The 14,969-nt window shown below is 42.0% G+C and overlaps 1 protein-coding gene across 2 annotated transcripts in view; it reads left to right on the forward strand.

Moving 5' to 3' along the window:
* Positions 1 to 2,218, forward strand: part of VCAN (versican) — a 106,426-nt gene extending 104,208 nt beyond the window's left edge. For both annotated transcript variants that reach the window (XM_069751279.1, XM_069751289.1), the window contains exon 15: positions 618 to 2,218. In XM_069751279.1, the coding sequence (XP_069607380.1) occupies positions 618 to 748 (131 nt within the window). In that variant the 3' untranslated portion in view covers positions 749 to 2,218. The remainder of the gene's footprint in view (positions 1 to 617) is intronic.
* The last annotated feature ends 12,751 nt before the right edge of the window (positions 2,219 to 14,969 follow it).

Here is a 14,969-nt window from a genome sequence, read left to right on the forward strand (position 1 = left end):
CTGATAAAATGCATAAATGCATTTTTGAGTTGTTCAAATTGATCACAGCTATTGCAATCATACATGACTGTAACCTTCTGTGAAGACTTTAGCTTAAGTTCGAAGTAATGGGTTAATATAAGTAGAACATTAATATTCGATCTGATATAGAAATAATTATTTTGGAATTTCATTTTCCATTTTCTCAATTGGGAAAATTGTCTGTGTGATAGGTTATAGTCCTTTATTGAGACAAATGAGGGAGTTTTAGCTGATTTGCTCATCTCTAGCTCTGCTCTGGGCTATAAATGTATCACTTTCTAACATGTGAAAATATCTCACCAGAAATATTTTAGCGAGAACTACTAAACTTCATAAAAGGGGTTGGCTCAAGAAGATAACACCTTGATAAAATGAAACCCATGTGAGGATCAGTGAACTCCTTTGAAAACCATTACATTTTCCCCAAGTGACCATGCATATAAACCTTGATAAGTGTATAGACTTCATTGATCATAAGTACTTCCGGAGAGACAATCCCAAATAATCTCATGTTTGTCTGTATTTGTACGATATAAATGATATTTCTTTATAATATTTCTTAACATACATAACATAATTCTTTCTTATATTCTTAGCTTCCATGTACCAAAGGACTTACTCCAAGAAATATTACTACAAATTTAGCCCTCCAGAGATGAGGACTCCACTAAACGCTCCAAAACATCTTCACCGTTGGAGCAGGACTTGGCAGGATTCCCCACGTTGAATGCACAGGACTTCTTTTGAATGGACATCATATCTGCCAAAGTCCTAACAACAGTGCCTTTCTTTTGAATTCCAAGAAGCATTATCTAACTGATCCAATAATGGATGTTTTGGACAATGGCGTAACTCAAGCAACAAAAGAAAACAAGAACATTTTTTAAACAAATGTACAACTTATAGGGAACTAAACCCCATGTAAGCGTAATATCCAGCCTACTAGAAATTGTACTTCTAGTATGAAATGTAGTTTTATTTCACCAAGGCAAGCAAACAAAGTAATGCAAGCTTATGTTAATATTTCAGCTGCTTGACCCTAGCTCCGATGACCTTCGTAAGACCTTTGTAAATAAGATGATTTAAATATGTTTTCTAATCATGTATATAGAACTGAAGTAGTCATACTAAAGTCAGGCGTATTTAATAACTGCAATACAGCTTAACTGTTAGCTCACTAATTAAAGCCAACACTAGTTGATAAAGCCAGAAAAAATAAATAAAATTAAAACAAAAAAACTCAGTGCCACTAAAGGACTTTTCTGTAGGTGCATTATTAGGAAACCTGTGCCATATAACATTATTGTTTTCTTGTGTTGTGGAAAAAAAAAAGAAAAAAAATATACGCGGGGAACATAATTTCCACAACTCTTTTTTTAACATTTTTTTTTGTTCATCCTTGACCACTCGGCAATTTGGATTTGTTGGATGAATTATTTTCATAGTTTAATTTCTTTAATTTTCTTGGAGGGAATTTTCTAATGTTAATCCAACTAAAGAAAGAAATTTGTAAAGTTCATTGATACAAACTTAGACCTGACATATGCGCGCCCTATTTGCATCCGGTTCTACGTAAAGATTGCATCATTTTATTTGATGCAAGTTTTATAAATGATGTCTAGACTGCTGCACAAAGAGATGCAACACAGGTAAAGTGAGCTACGTCGGTTCTGAATTTGTAGCACATGACTCGCGCCTACAGTAGTTGGAGACTTTCGTTATTTTCACCAAAAAAATGGGAATTTCTCTCATTGTCTTCAACTACACTAAATTAGCATAGATTCAAGGTGCGTTCTACAATTTTTGTAAAAAATAAATATGAAAATAAAAAATAAAAAAGGTGAATAATTTTGTATATATAATCATTTTTAGGTCTTTTTTAAATGAAATTATGAATGTTTATTGATGAATGCGGCAGCTGTGAAGCGTTCAGACATAAATGTAGGAAGCCATACTGATTTAGCTTTTAGGGTGCTTCCGTGCCATGCATGCCGAACATGATCTAAGCATCAGTATGTCATCTCCTGTTTTAATGAGCAAGTTGAATATATTTCAAGTTACTGTAAGTTTACAAATTAAGACATCAGGACGCCTGCTCACTTGAAATACGTATAGGCTATTCCTATTATTATAGGCAGTCCGGAACTGACATATCATCTTTAGGTATTTGCAATTGTGGTATAATTACCTAAAATGTAAAAAAAAAAAAGCAAAAAAAAAAAATATATGTATACATTATACATTATATATTGGACATACATTAAATTATCTGCGTTTAAAGATCCCTTCATAGGTATTTATCATTGAATGAAAGTGTACATTTTACCTATACAAATGTTTAAGAAGCCATTTTGTGGTCTGCTCCATTATTTAATACAATATATGCATTTTTTTTTTTTTTTTACCGATATTGACTCTGGATACAACACATTCCTGTTAAAGGTCTATAAAATGGCTGCCTTTACTTTGTGTATGTGATAATTGCACTTTAAATAAGATAAATGATCAACATCGAGCAAAGAGTCGGTAATGTCATCATAAAGGAATGTATTGAGCTATGTAATATATGCATTGTGTGCATGCTTTAACATAGGCATGTCTCAGAGTTAGAAGTGAAATGTATGTTAAAGAAACAAATGTTCAAAAGTGAAATATTAGAAAATTCTAAATTTCACTACTAGGGGGAGATATGACTCACTGGACGCTCCCCTGGAAAAATGATTTTATTATTTATTGCAATAAGCCAATTCATTGAAGATTTGGCGATTGCTCTAAGGCTGGAAGATAGCCACTCCATAAAGTAAAATGTTCATAGTATGGCTTCTCGGCATACAGTCCGTATTACTTGTAGTGTGATTGATGCATTCCTCTGACTGCTGCACCTTGTGTTATCATACTTTGTACTTGACAGCAATGCACCACAGTGTTGACCTGTATGTTTTTCTACTATTACAATGCACACAATACTTTTTTTCTGTATTTATATTATAACTTGTATAGTATATAATGTGAACCTTTGGGTATTTGTGAATGAAAGTCTAAACCTTTGTAACTTTTTATATCTGCTTCTGTTTCACCAAAGAAACCTTGTTTGTTTGCTAGTCTATGGTTTATAGTGTTTTTATTTATTCCATTTTAAGACGTTTCTGAATAGAACAATGTGTAATTCTAAATAACGAAGACCAATAAACACTCAAATGTCCAAGTGTCTTGTGCAGGTACTATAGGCCTGTACACTTGCCACAGGTTTTCCACTCTGGGAGAAAAGCATAATTAAGAGCCTTGTACTGGTCTTAAAGAAACATCTTAAGGTTGGTGCAGACGGCCGCATTATCGGTCCAAGTGCGATCCGACAAAACATTGGATCGTACCCGGACCAATGTTAGTTTATGGGCCCACGCAAATATCCAATTTTGGACAAACTCTGTCCAAGGAAAAAAAAATCACTGCATGTCCGAGTTGAATCCGATATTTAAATCGCACTTTGTCGATGCAAGTCAGTGCATGGAAACCATCGGACTGCACCTTGGTGACTTCTGAGTGTGCTGCGATTTGTGCGCAATGCAACAACGGAAAAGATGGAGAATTTTTTTCTCCATCTTTTCCTCATCCGAGAGAATCAGATCACACTATGCTGACTCTCTGGTCAAACTCTGATCATAGTGTCATTTGCATTATCAGCCCAATTATCTCTGATGAGAGAATATACGGCCGTCGGCACCTGCCCTTACATAGAAAATAAATACACAAAAAATTACAGCAATTCTTCTCCTAACCTCCTGATTTAATGTAACTATTTTGTTTGCAATTGCAATCAAAATGTTCAAATATCCTAAGACTTCTCATTTTGTCAGAGGGGATAGCCCGTTTTCCTCTTCTTCTTACAATCCTGTATCTAGCTGTAAGACAAGTAGATGCAGAAGGAGCCTCCCCTCATTGCTCTGTCTGCAATAGGAGAGCAGTAGGAGGAGAAAAGTTAAACCCTGTTTGATGTCTAGATAATTATTTAAATGATGAATGATGCCATCATAACTCACGACTAGCTAACAATATCAGATAGGTGTTTATTTTGGATGAGAATAATTAAAGAAATGGTTCAATAGTTGCATTTTAACGTCAATCATCATGCGCCATGTTCAAACAGACAGTATTTTCATTGTTCAAATCCAGGAGCTTGAGCTGGGCACTACCACGTACTGGCGACTACCATGTCCTGGTGACTACAATGTACTGGTGACTACAACGCACTGGAGCAGGTTAAATGGTGATTCAAAAAAGCAACTAAAACTATAGTACGATGTTTTAACCCATCCCGGGTCTCAATCATTAAGTCGCTGTAAGAAAAAAGACAATATGTGAGAATAAAGACAAATAACATGAAACAAGCAACACAATACTTAATAGAAATATACTGAAAAAAAGGCTCAATGTTGTAGGGCAAAAAGAAGATATAATCTTTATTTTTATATAGCGCTAACATAATCGGCAGCGCTTTACAGGTTGCACACATTATCATCACTGTCCCCGATGGGGCTCACAATCTAGAATCCATATCAGTATGTCTTTGGAATGTGGGAGGAAACCGGAGAACCCGGAGGAAACCCACGCAAACACGGAGAGAACACACAAACTCTTTGCAGATGTTGTCCTGGGTGGGATTAGAACCCAGGACCCCAGCGCTGCAAGGCTGCTGTGCTAACCACTGCGCCACCATGCTGCAACCGCATACAAAAAAATATAAAAGAAAAAAAGACTGATAAAATAAAAATGGAAACAGTGGTTGTCCACTATTGTGATTGGTTTGAGAAAAATATATCTCTAGGGTAGGTCTAAATGATGTGGAAAAAGTTTGAACAAAGAGTAAAACTGTAGTGGTAGGCTATATACAGTTATATGAAAAAGTTTGGGCACCCCTATTAATCTTAAGCTTAATGTTTTATAAAAATTGTTTTTTTTGCAACAGCTATTTCAGTTTCATTTATCTAATAACTGTTGGACACAGTAATGTTTCTGCCTTGAAATGAGGTTTATTGTACTAACAGAAAATGTGCAATCTGCATTCAAACAAAATTTGACAGGTGCATAAGTATGGGCACCCTTATCATTTTTTTGTTTTAAATACTCCTACCTACTTTAAACTGACTTACTAAAGCACTTTTTTGGTTTTCTAACCTCATTGAGCTTCGAACTTCATAGCCAGGTGTATGCAATCATGAGAAAAGCTACTTAAAGTGGCCACTTGCAAGTTGTTCTCCTGTTTGACTCTCCTCTGAAGAGTGGCATCATGGGCTCCTCAAAACAACTGTCTAATAATCTGAAAACAAAGATTATTTAACATAGTTGTTCAGGGAAGGATACAAAAAGCTGTCTCAGAGATTTAACCTGTCAATTTCCACTGTGAGGAACATAGTAAGGAAATGGAAGAACACAGGTACAGTTCTTGTTAAGGCCAGAAGTGGCAGGCCAAGAAAAACATCAGAAAGGCAGAGAAGAAGAATGATGAGATCAGTCAAGGACAATCCTCAGACCACCTCCGGAGAGCTGCAGCATCAACTTGCTGCAGATGGTGTCACTGTGCATCGGTCAACTATACAACGCACTTTGCACAAGGAGAAGCTGTATGGGAGAGTGATGCGAAAGAAGCCGTTTCTGCAAGCACGCCACAAACAGAGTCGGCTGAGGTATGCAAAAGCACATTTGGAGAAGCCAATTTCTTTTTGGAAGAAGGTCCTGTGGAGTGATGAAACCAAGATTGAGTTGCTTGGTCATACAAAAAGGCGTTATGCATGGCGGCCAAAAAGCACAGCATTCCAAGAAAAACACTTGCTACCTGTTGTGAATTCTGTGGCAGAGCTCCCTCCTGTGGTCACAAGTGGTACTTCGGCTGATTCTCTCTGGGAGATTCCGTTTGTGGAGGAAACTGGTACTGCTGCTTCTGAGTTTCCTCCCTCAGGTGATCTGGTGAGGTCGTTAGGTGCTTCTCTACTTAACCCCACCTAATGCTTTGATTCATGCTTCCTGTCAATGTTCCAGTGTTGGACTTGTGTTTCTCTGGATCATTCCTGTGGCCTGCTGCTCTGCATAGCTAAGTGCTTCTTTGCTATTTGTTGCTATTTTTTCTGTCCAGCTTGTCTATTTGTTTTGCTGGAAGCTCTGGGACGCAAAGGGTGTACCTCCGTGCCGTTAGTTCGGTACGGAGGGTCTTTTTGCCCCTTTGCGTGGTTTTCTTTAGGGTTTTGTGTAGACCGCAAAGTTATCTTTCCTATCCTCGTTCTGTCTAGAATATCGGGCCTCACTTTGCTGAATCTATTTCATCCCTACGTTTGTTTTTTCATCTTACTCACAGTCATTATATGTGGGGGGCTGCCTTTTCCTTTGGGGTATTTCTCTGAGGCAAGGTAGGCTTATTTTTTCTATCTTCAGGCTAGTTAGTTTCTCAGGCTGTGCCGAGTTGCATAGGTAGCGTTAGGCGCAATCCACGGCTGCCTCTAGTTGTGTTTGGAGAGGATCAGGGATTGCGGTCTGCAGAGTTCCCACATCTCAGAGCTCGTTCTATTATTTTGGGTTACTGTCAGATCACTGTATGTGCTCTGACCTCCATGTCCATTGTGATACTGAATTGCCTCTCACAACAGTACAGGAAGCCAAAAGTACTAATGATTCTCAATAGAGGGAAAAAAGAAGTTCTGAGACCATTTTTTTTTCTTGGCTTTGTGTTTTGTCTTTTTTTTCCCCTAGACATTTGGGTGGTTCAGTACACAGGTGTAGCGATGAACATTAGAAGTCTGTCTTCATTTGTGGATCAGATCTCGGCAAGAGTACAAAAGATTCAAGACACTATTGATCAGAAATCTATGTTAGAACCAAGAATTCCTATTCCTGATTTGTTTTTTGGAGATAGAACTAAGTTTCTGAGTTTCAAAAATAATTGTAAGTTATTTCTGGCCTTGAAACCTCGTTCCTCTGGTGATCCAGTTCAACAGGTTTTGATTATTATTTCTTTTTTGCGCGGCGACCCTCAGGACTGGGCATTTTCTCTTGCGCCAGGAGATCCTGCATTGAGTAATATCAATGCGTTTTTCCTGGCGCTCGGATTGCTGTACGATGAGCCTAATTCAGTGGATCAGGCAGAAAAGAATTTGCTGGCTCTTTGTCAGGGTCAGGATGAGATAGAGGTATATTGCCAGAAATTTAGAAAATGGTCAGTGCTCACTCAATGGAATGAATCTGCGCTGGCAGCTATGTTCAGAAAGGGTCTCTCTGAAGCCCTTAAGGATGTCATGGTGGGATTTCCTATGCCTGCTGGTTTGAATGAGTCTATGTCTTTGGCTATTCAGATCGGTCGACGCTTGCATGAGCGTAAATCTGTGCACCATTTGGCGGTATTACCTGAGCTTAAACCTGAGCCTATGCAGTGCGATAGGACTTTGACCAGAGTTGAACGGCAAGAACACATACGTCTGAATGGGCTGTGTTTCTACTGTGGTGATTCCACTCATGCCATCTCTGATTGTCCTAAGCGCACTAAGCGGTTCGCTAGGTCTGCCACCATTGGTACGGTACAGTCAAAATTTCTTCTGTCCGTTACCTTGATCTGCTCTTTGTCATCAAATTCTGTCATGGCGTTTGTGGATTCAGGCGCTGCTCTGAATTTGATGGACTTGGAATATGCTAAGCGTTGTGGGTTTTTCTTGGAGCCCTTGCAGTGTCCTATTCCATTGAGAGGTATTGATGCTACGCCTTTGGCCAAGAATAAGCCTCAATACTGGACCCAGCTGACCATGTGCATGGCTCCTGCACATCAGGAGGATATTCGCTTTCTGGTGTTGCATAATCTGCATGATGTGGTCGTGTTGGGGTTGCCATGGCTACAAGCCCATAATCCAGTATTGGATTGGAAATCCATGTCAGTGTCCAGCTGGGGTTGTCAGGGGTTACATGGTGATGTTCCATTTTTGTCAATTTCGTCATCCACCCCTTCTGAGGTTCCAGAGTTCTTGTCTGATTACCGGGATGTATTTGATGAGCCCAAGTCCGATGCCCTACCTCCGCATAGGGATTGTGATTGTGCTATCAATTTGATTCCTGGTGGTAAATTCCCAAAAGGTCGACTGTTTAATTTATCCGTGCCTGAGCACACCGCTATGCGCAGTTATGTGAAGGAATCCCTGGAGAAGGGGCATATTCGCCCGTCATCGTCGCCATTAGGAGCAGGGTTCTTTTTTGTAGCCAAAAAGGATGGTTCGCTGAGACCTTGTATAGATTATCGCCTTCTTAATAAGATCACTGTTAAATTTCAGTACCCCTTGCCTTTGTTATCTGATTTGTTTGCTCGGATTAAGGGGGCTAGTTGGTTCACCAAGATTGATCTTCGTGGTGCGTATAATCTGGTGCGAATCAGGCGAGGCGATGAATGGAAAACTGCATTTAATACGCCCGAGGGTCATTTTGAGTATCTAGCGATGCCATTCGGACTTGCCAATGCTCCATCAGTGTTTCAGTCCTTTATGCATGACATCTTCCGAGAGTACCTGGATAAATTCCTGATTGTGTACTTGGATGACATTTTGATCTTCTCGGATGATTGGGAGTCTCATGTGATACAGGTCAGAACGGTTTTTCAGGTCCTGCGTGCTAACTCTTTGTTTGTGAAGGGATCAAAGTGTCTCTTTGGTGTGCAGAAGGTTTCATTTTTGGGGTTCATCTTTTCCCCTTCTACTATCGAGATGGATCCTGTTAAGGTCCAAGCCATCCATGATTGGACTCAGCCGACATCTCTGAAAAGTCTGCAAAAGTTCCTGGGCTTTGCTAATTTTTATCGTCGCTTCATCTGCAATTTTTCTAGTATTGCCAAACCATTGACCGATTTGACCAAGAAGGGTGCTGATTTGGTCAATTGGTCTTCTGCTGCTGTGGAAGCTTTTCAAGAGTTGAAGCGTCGTTTTTCTTCTGCCCCTGTGTTGTGTCAACCTGATGTTTCTCTTCCGTTCCAGGTCGAGGTTGATGCTTCTGAGATTGGAGCAGGGGCTGTTTTGTCGCAGAGAGGTTCTGATTGTTCAGTGATGAAACCATGCGCTTTTTTTTCCAGGAAGTTTTCGCCTGCTGAGCGGAATTATGATGTGGGCAACCGAGAGTTGCTGGCCATGAAGTGGGCATTCGAGGAGTGGCGTCATTGGCTTGAAGGAGCTAAGCATCGCGTGGTGGTATTGACTGATCATAAGAACCTGACTTATCTCGAGTCTGCTAAGCGTTTGAATCCTAGACAGGCTCGTTGGTCGCTGTTTTTCGCCCGTTTTGACTTTGTGATTTCGTACCTTCCGGGCTCTAAAAATGTGAAGGCGGATGCTCTGTCTAGGAGTTTTGTGCCCGACTCTCCGGGTTTATCTGAGCCGGCGGGTATCCTCAAGGAAGGAGTAATTGTGTCTGCCATCTCCCCTGATTAGCGGCGGGTGCTGCAAAAATTTCAGGCTAATAAACCTGATCGTTGTCCAGCGGAGAAACTGTTTGTCCCGGATAGGTGGACAAATAAAGTGATCTCTGAGGTTCATTGTTCGGTGTTGGCTGGTCATCCTGGAATCTTTGGTACCAGAGAGTTAGTGGCTAGATCCTTTTGGTGGCCGTCTCTGTCGCGGGATGTGCGTTCTTTTGTGCAGTCCTGTGGGATTTGTGCTCTGGCTAAGCCCTGCTGTTCTCGTGCCAGTGGGTTGCTTTTGCCCTTGCCGGTCCCGAAGAGACCTTGGACACATATCTCTATGGATTTTATTTCAGATCTTCCCGTCTCTCAAAAGATGTCAGTCATTTGGGTGGTCTGTGATCGCTTTTCTAAGATGGTCCATCTGGTACCCTTGTCCAAGTTGCCTTCCTCCTCTGATTTGGTGCCATTGTTCTTCCAACATGTGGTTCGTTTGCATGGCATTCCAGAGAACATCGTTTCTGACAGAGGTTCCCAGTTTGTTTCGAGGTTTTGGCGGGCCTTTTGTGGTAGGATGGGCATTGACTTGTCTTTTTCCTCGGCTTTTTCATCCTCAGACTAATGGCCAGACCGAACGAACCAATCAGACCTTGGAAACCTATCTGAGATGCTTTGTTTCTGCCAATCAGGATGACTGGGTGTCCTTTTTGCCTTTGGCTGAGTTCGCCCTTAATAATCGGGCCAGCTCGGCTACCTTGGTTTCGCCATTTTTCTGCAATTCTGGGTTCCATCCTCGTTTCTCTTCAGGACAGGTTGAGTCTTCGGACTGTCCTGGTGTGGATACTGTGGTGGACAGGTTGTAGCAGATTTGGACTCATGTAGTGGACAATTTGACCTTGTCCCAGGAGAAGGCTCAACGTTTCGCTAATCGCAGACGCCGTGTGGGTCCCCGACTTCGTGTTGGGGATCTGGTTTGGTTATCTTCTCGTCATATTCCTATGAAGGTTTCCTCTCCGAAGTTTAAACCTCGTTTCATTGGTCCTTATAGGATTTCTGAGGTTGTTAATCCTGTGTCTTTTCGTCTGACCCTCCCAGATTCTTTTTTCATACATAACGTCTTCCATAGGTCATTGTTGTGGAGATACGTGGCACCTATGGTTCCATCTGTTGACCCTCCTGCCCCGGTTTTGGTGGAGGGGGAATTGGAGTATATTGTGGAGAAGATTTTGGATTCTCGTGTTTCAAGACGGAAACTCCAGTATCTGGTTAAATGGAAGGGTTATGCTCAGGAGGATAATTCCTGGGTTTTTGCCTCTGATGTCCATGCTCCCGATCTTGTTCGTGCCTTTCATGTGGCTCATCCTGGTCGGCCTGGGGGCTCTGGTGAGGGTTCGGTGACCCCTCCTCAAGGGGGGGGTACTGTTGTGAATTCTGTGGCAGAGCTCCCTCCTGTGGTCACAAGTAGTACTTCAGCTGATTCTCTCTGGGAGCTTCCGTTTGTGGAGGAAACTGGTACTGCTGCTTCTGAGTTTCCTCCCTCAGGTGATCTGGTGAGGTCGTTAGGTGCTTCTCTACTTAACCCCACCTAATGCTTTGATTCATGCTTCCTGTCAATGTTCCAGTGTTGGACTTGTGTTTCTCTGGATCATTCCTGTGGCCTGCTGCTCTGCATAGCTAAGTGCTTCTTTGCTATTTGTTGCTATTTTTTCTGTCCAGCTTGTCTATTTGTTTTGCTGGAAGCTCTGGGACGCAAAGGGTGTACCTCCGTGCCGTTAGTTCGGTACGGAGGGTCTTTTTGCCCCTTTGCGTGGTTTTCTTTAGGGTTTTGTGTAGACCGCAAAGTTATCTTTCCTATCCTCGTTCTGTCTAGAATATCGGGCCTCACTTTGCTGAATCTATTTCATCCCTACGTTTCTTTTTTCATCTTACTCACAGTCATTATATGTGGGGGGCTGCCTTTTCCTTTGGGGTATTTCTCTGAGGCAAGGTAGGCTTATTTTTTCTATCTTCAGGCTAGTTAGTTTCTCAGGCTGTGCCGAGTTGCATAGGTAGCGTTAGGCGCAATCCACGGCTGCCTCTAGTTGTGTTTGGAGAGGATCAGGGATTGCGGTCTGCAGAGTTCCCACGTCTCAGAGCTCGTTCTATTATTTTGGGTTATTGTCAGATCACTGTATGTGCTCTGACCTCCATGTCCATTGTGATACTGAATTGCCTCTCACAACAGCTACCCACAGTAAAATTTGGTGGAGGTTCCATCATGCTTTGGGGCTGTGTGGCCAATGCCGGCACCGGGAATCTTGTTAAGGTTGAGGGACGCATAGATTCCTCTCAGTATCAGCAGATTCTTGACAATAATGTTCATGAATCAGTGACAAAGTTGGAGTTACGCAGGGGATGGATCTTTCAGCAAGACAATGATCAAAAACACCACTCTAAATCTACTCAGGCATTCATGCAGAGGAACAATTACACTGTTCTGGAATAGCCATCCCAGTCCCCAGACCTGAATATCATTGAACATCTGTGGGATCATTTGAAAAGGGCTGTCCATGCTCGGCGACCATCAAACTTAACTGAACTGTAATTGTTTTGTAAAGAGGAATGGTCAAAAATACCTTCATCCAGGATCCAGGAACTGATTAAAAGCTACAGGAAGCCACTAGAGGCTGTTATTTTTGCAAAAGGAGGATCTACTAATAGTGTTGAGCATTCCGATACCGCAAGTATCGGGTATCGGCCGATACTTGCGGTATCGGAATTCCGATACCGAGATCCGATACTTTTGTGGTATCGGGTATCGATATCGGATACATAGAGATGTGTAAAATAAAGAATTAAAATAAAAAATATTGATATATTTACCTCTCCGGCGGCCCCTGGACTCAGCGTGGGTAACCGGCAGGCTTCGTTGTTCAAAATCAGCGCTTTTAGGACCTGAGAATCACGTCCCGGCTTCTGATTGGTCGCGGGCCGCCCATGTGACCGCCACGCGACCAATCACAAGCCGCGACGTCATTCGCAGGTCCTTAACGCGCTCATTTTTTAAAAATGAGCACGTTAATGGCTTTCAAAGACGTAGCGGCTTGTGATTGGTCGCGTGGCCGCGACCAATCACAAGCCGCGACGTCACCGCAAGCTATTAACGCGCTCATTTTTAAAAATGAGCGCGTTAATGGCTTTCAAAGACGTAGCGGCTTGTGATTGGTCGCGGCCACGCGACCAATCACAAGCCGCTACGTCTTTGAAAGTCATTAACGCGCTCATTTTTAAAAATGAGCGCGTTAATAGCTTGCGGTGACGTCGCGGCTTGTGATTGGTCGCGTGGCCGCGACCAATCACAAGCCGCTACGTCTTTGAAAGTCATTACCGCGCTCATTTTTAAAAAATGCGCGCGTTAAGGACCTGCGAATGACGTCACGGCTTGTGATTGGTCGCGTGGCGGTCACATGGGCGGCCCACGACCAATCAGAAGCCGGGACGTGATTCTCAGGTCCTAAAAGCGCTGATTTTGAACAAAGAAGCCTGCCGGTTACACGCGCTGAGTTCAGGGGCCGCCGGAGAGGTAAATATATCAATATTTTTTATTTTAATTCTTTATTTTACACATCCCTATGGATCCCAGGGCCTGAAGGAGAGTTTAATAGGGGTGCCCAAACTTTTTCATATAACTGTATGCTGGATACCTAGGTGGCACCCAAGGCACACACATGCTGCGCTAATTCTTTGGAATGCACTTCCCAGGTTACCTGATGATTAAGATTAAAAACTGGGATGGGTCGAAACGTCGTACTACAGTTTTAGTCACTTTTTTGTACCACCATTTAACCTGCTCCCTTGAATATTGCTTTTGTTTATGGACTTAAAGAACCTTTTTCACCATGAACTCAGGAGTGTGGGGTGAATTTTGATCTTCTAGTACCAGGGGCTTTACAGCCCATTCCACCAGCACCTCACTTCTCGACAGTGTGCACACTAATATTCACCCTATTGCAACGTACTGTAGACTACAATGAATGGGCACCACAATGGTAGTTTGCAATTTTACACTCAATAACATCCACTGCTGAGTCTCGCCATATGGCTAAGCAATGCTGTACATATGAGGCATTTCGACTTTCAGCAAAATTGTGGGACAAATTTTGATGCTGTTGTTTCCCATTTCCCAGTGTGAAAATGTAAAATTTGGGTCTAACGCAAAAATTTTTGTGGTAAAAATGTGATTATTTTTTCTTCAGTGCTCAATGGTTTTAAATTATGTGACACACCTGTGGTGTCAATAATATCAATGCATGTGTGGATGAATTCATTGAGAGGTGTAGTTTGTAAAATGGGGTCACTTATTGGGTTCGCTACTATTTTGGCACCTCAGGGGCTCCACCAATGTGACATGGCTCCCTCATACCAGTGCAGCAAAATCTGAACTTGGGGCTTCTTCCCTTTGCACTGTGCCTCAAAAGTAGTTTTCGGCTACATATGGGGTATTGGTGTACTCAGGATCAATTGCACAACAAATTTTGTTGTCCATTTTCCTGTTAACCTTGTAAAAATAAAAAAAAAATGGGGGTGAAAGAATATTTTTTCTGGGGAAAAATAGATTTTTTTTAAATCTTCACTGCTCAACATAATAAACTTCCATGAAGCACCTGAGAGTTCAAAGGACTAACCTCACATCTAGATAAGTTCCTTCAGGAGTCTAGTTTGTAAAATGGGGTTACTTGTGAGAGGTTTCCAACCTTTAGGCACATCAAGGGCTCTCAACATGGCGTTCGCTAATGATTCCAGCAAATTTTGCATTCAAAAAGTCAAATGGCGCTCTTTCCCTTCCGAGTCCTGCCGTGTGCATACTCAGGAGAAATTGCATAACAAATTGTATGGTGCATTTTCTCCTGTTAGGGAGATACGTTAACGGGCTGCTGTTAACGCAAGTGCCGTTATTGCAGCCCGCTAGAGCAGATAGAGTATCTGCTAGCTCTATCTGCGATAGCGGTGACGGACCCGGAAACGCTGCAGCCCGCGTCTCGGGGTCCGTCACTCAATGACGGCACATCACTAGCGCACGCCTATTGTGAGCGTGCGCTAGCGATGTGTCCGACATTGCTTTCAATGGCGGCTTTAACGGACTACGTTACACCGCATTATACCGTGGTGTAAAGTAGTCCGTTTAACGGACCACCATAACGCAACGTGAACCTGGCCTTACACTTGCGAAAAAAATGGGGCTAAAGAACATTTTTGTGAGTAAAATTAGATTTTTATTTTTATTACTCAACATAGTAAACTTCTGTAAAGCATTCGGTGTACTCATCACACACTTGGAGTGCTCACCTGATATGCTCAACACAGATCTAGATAAGTTTCCTGAGTGGTCAAGTTTCCAAAATGGAGTCATTTGTTGGGGGTTTTCACTGTTTATGCACATTAGTGACTCTCCAAGAGTGACATGGCAGCACATCAGTGACTCTCCAAGAGTGACATGGCATCCGCTAATGATTCCAGCAAATTTTGAATAAAAAAAGGGCTTCTTCCCTCCTGAGCC

The sequence above is a fragment of the Ranitomeya imitator genome, chromosome 1 (assembly GCF_032444005.1).
Source record: "Ranitomeya imitator isolate aRanImi1 chromosome 1, aRanImi1.pri, whole genome shotgun sequence".
Lineage (NCBI taxonomy): Eukaryota > Metazoa > Chordata > Amphibia > Anura > Dendrobatidae > Ranitomeya > Ranitomeya imitator.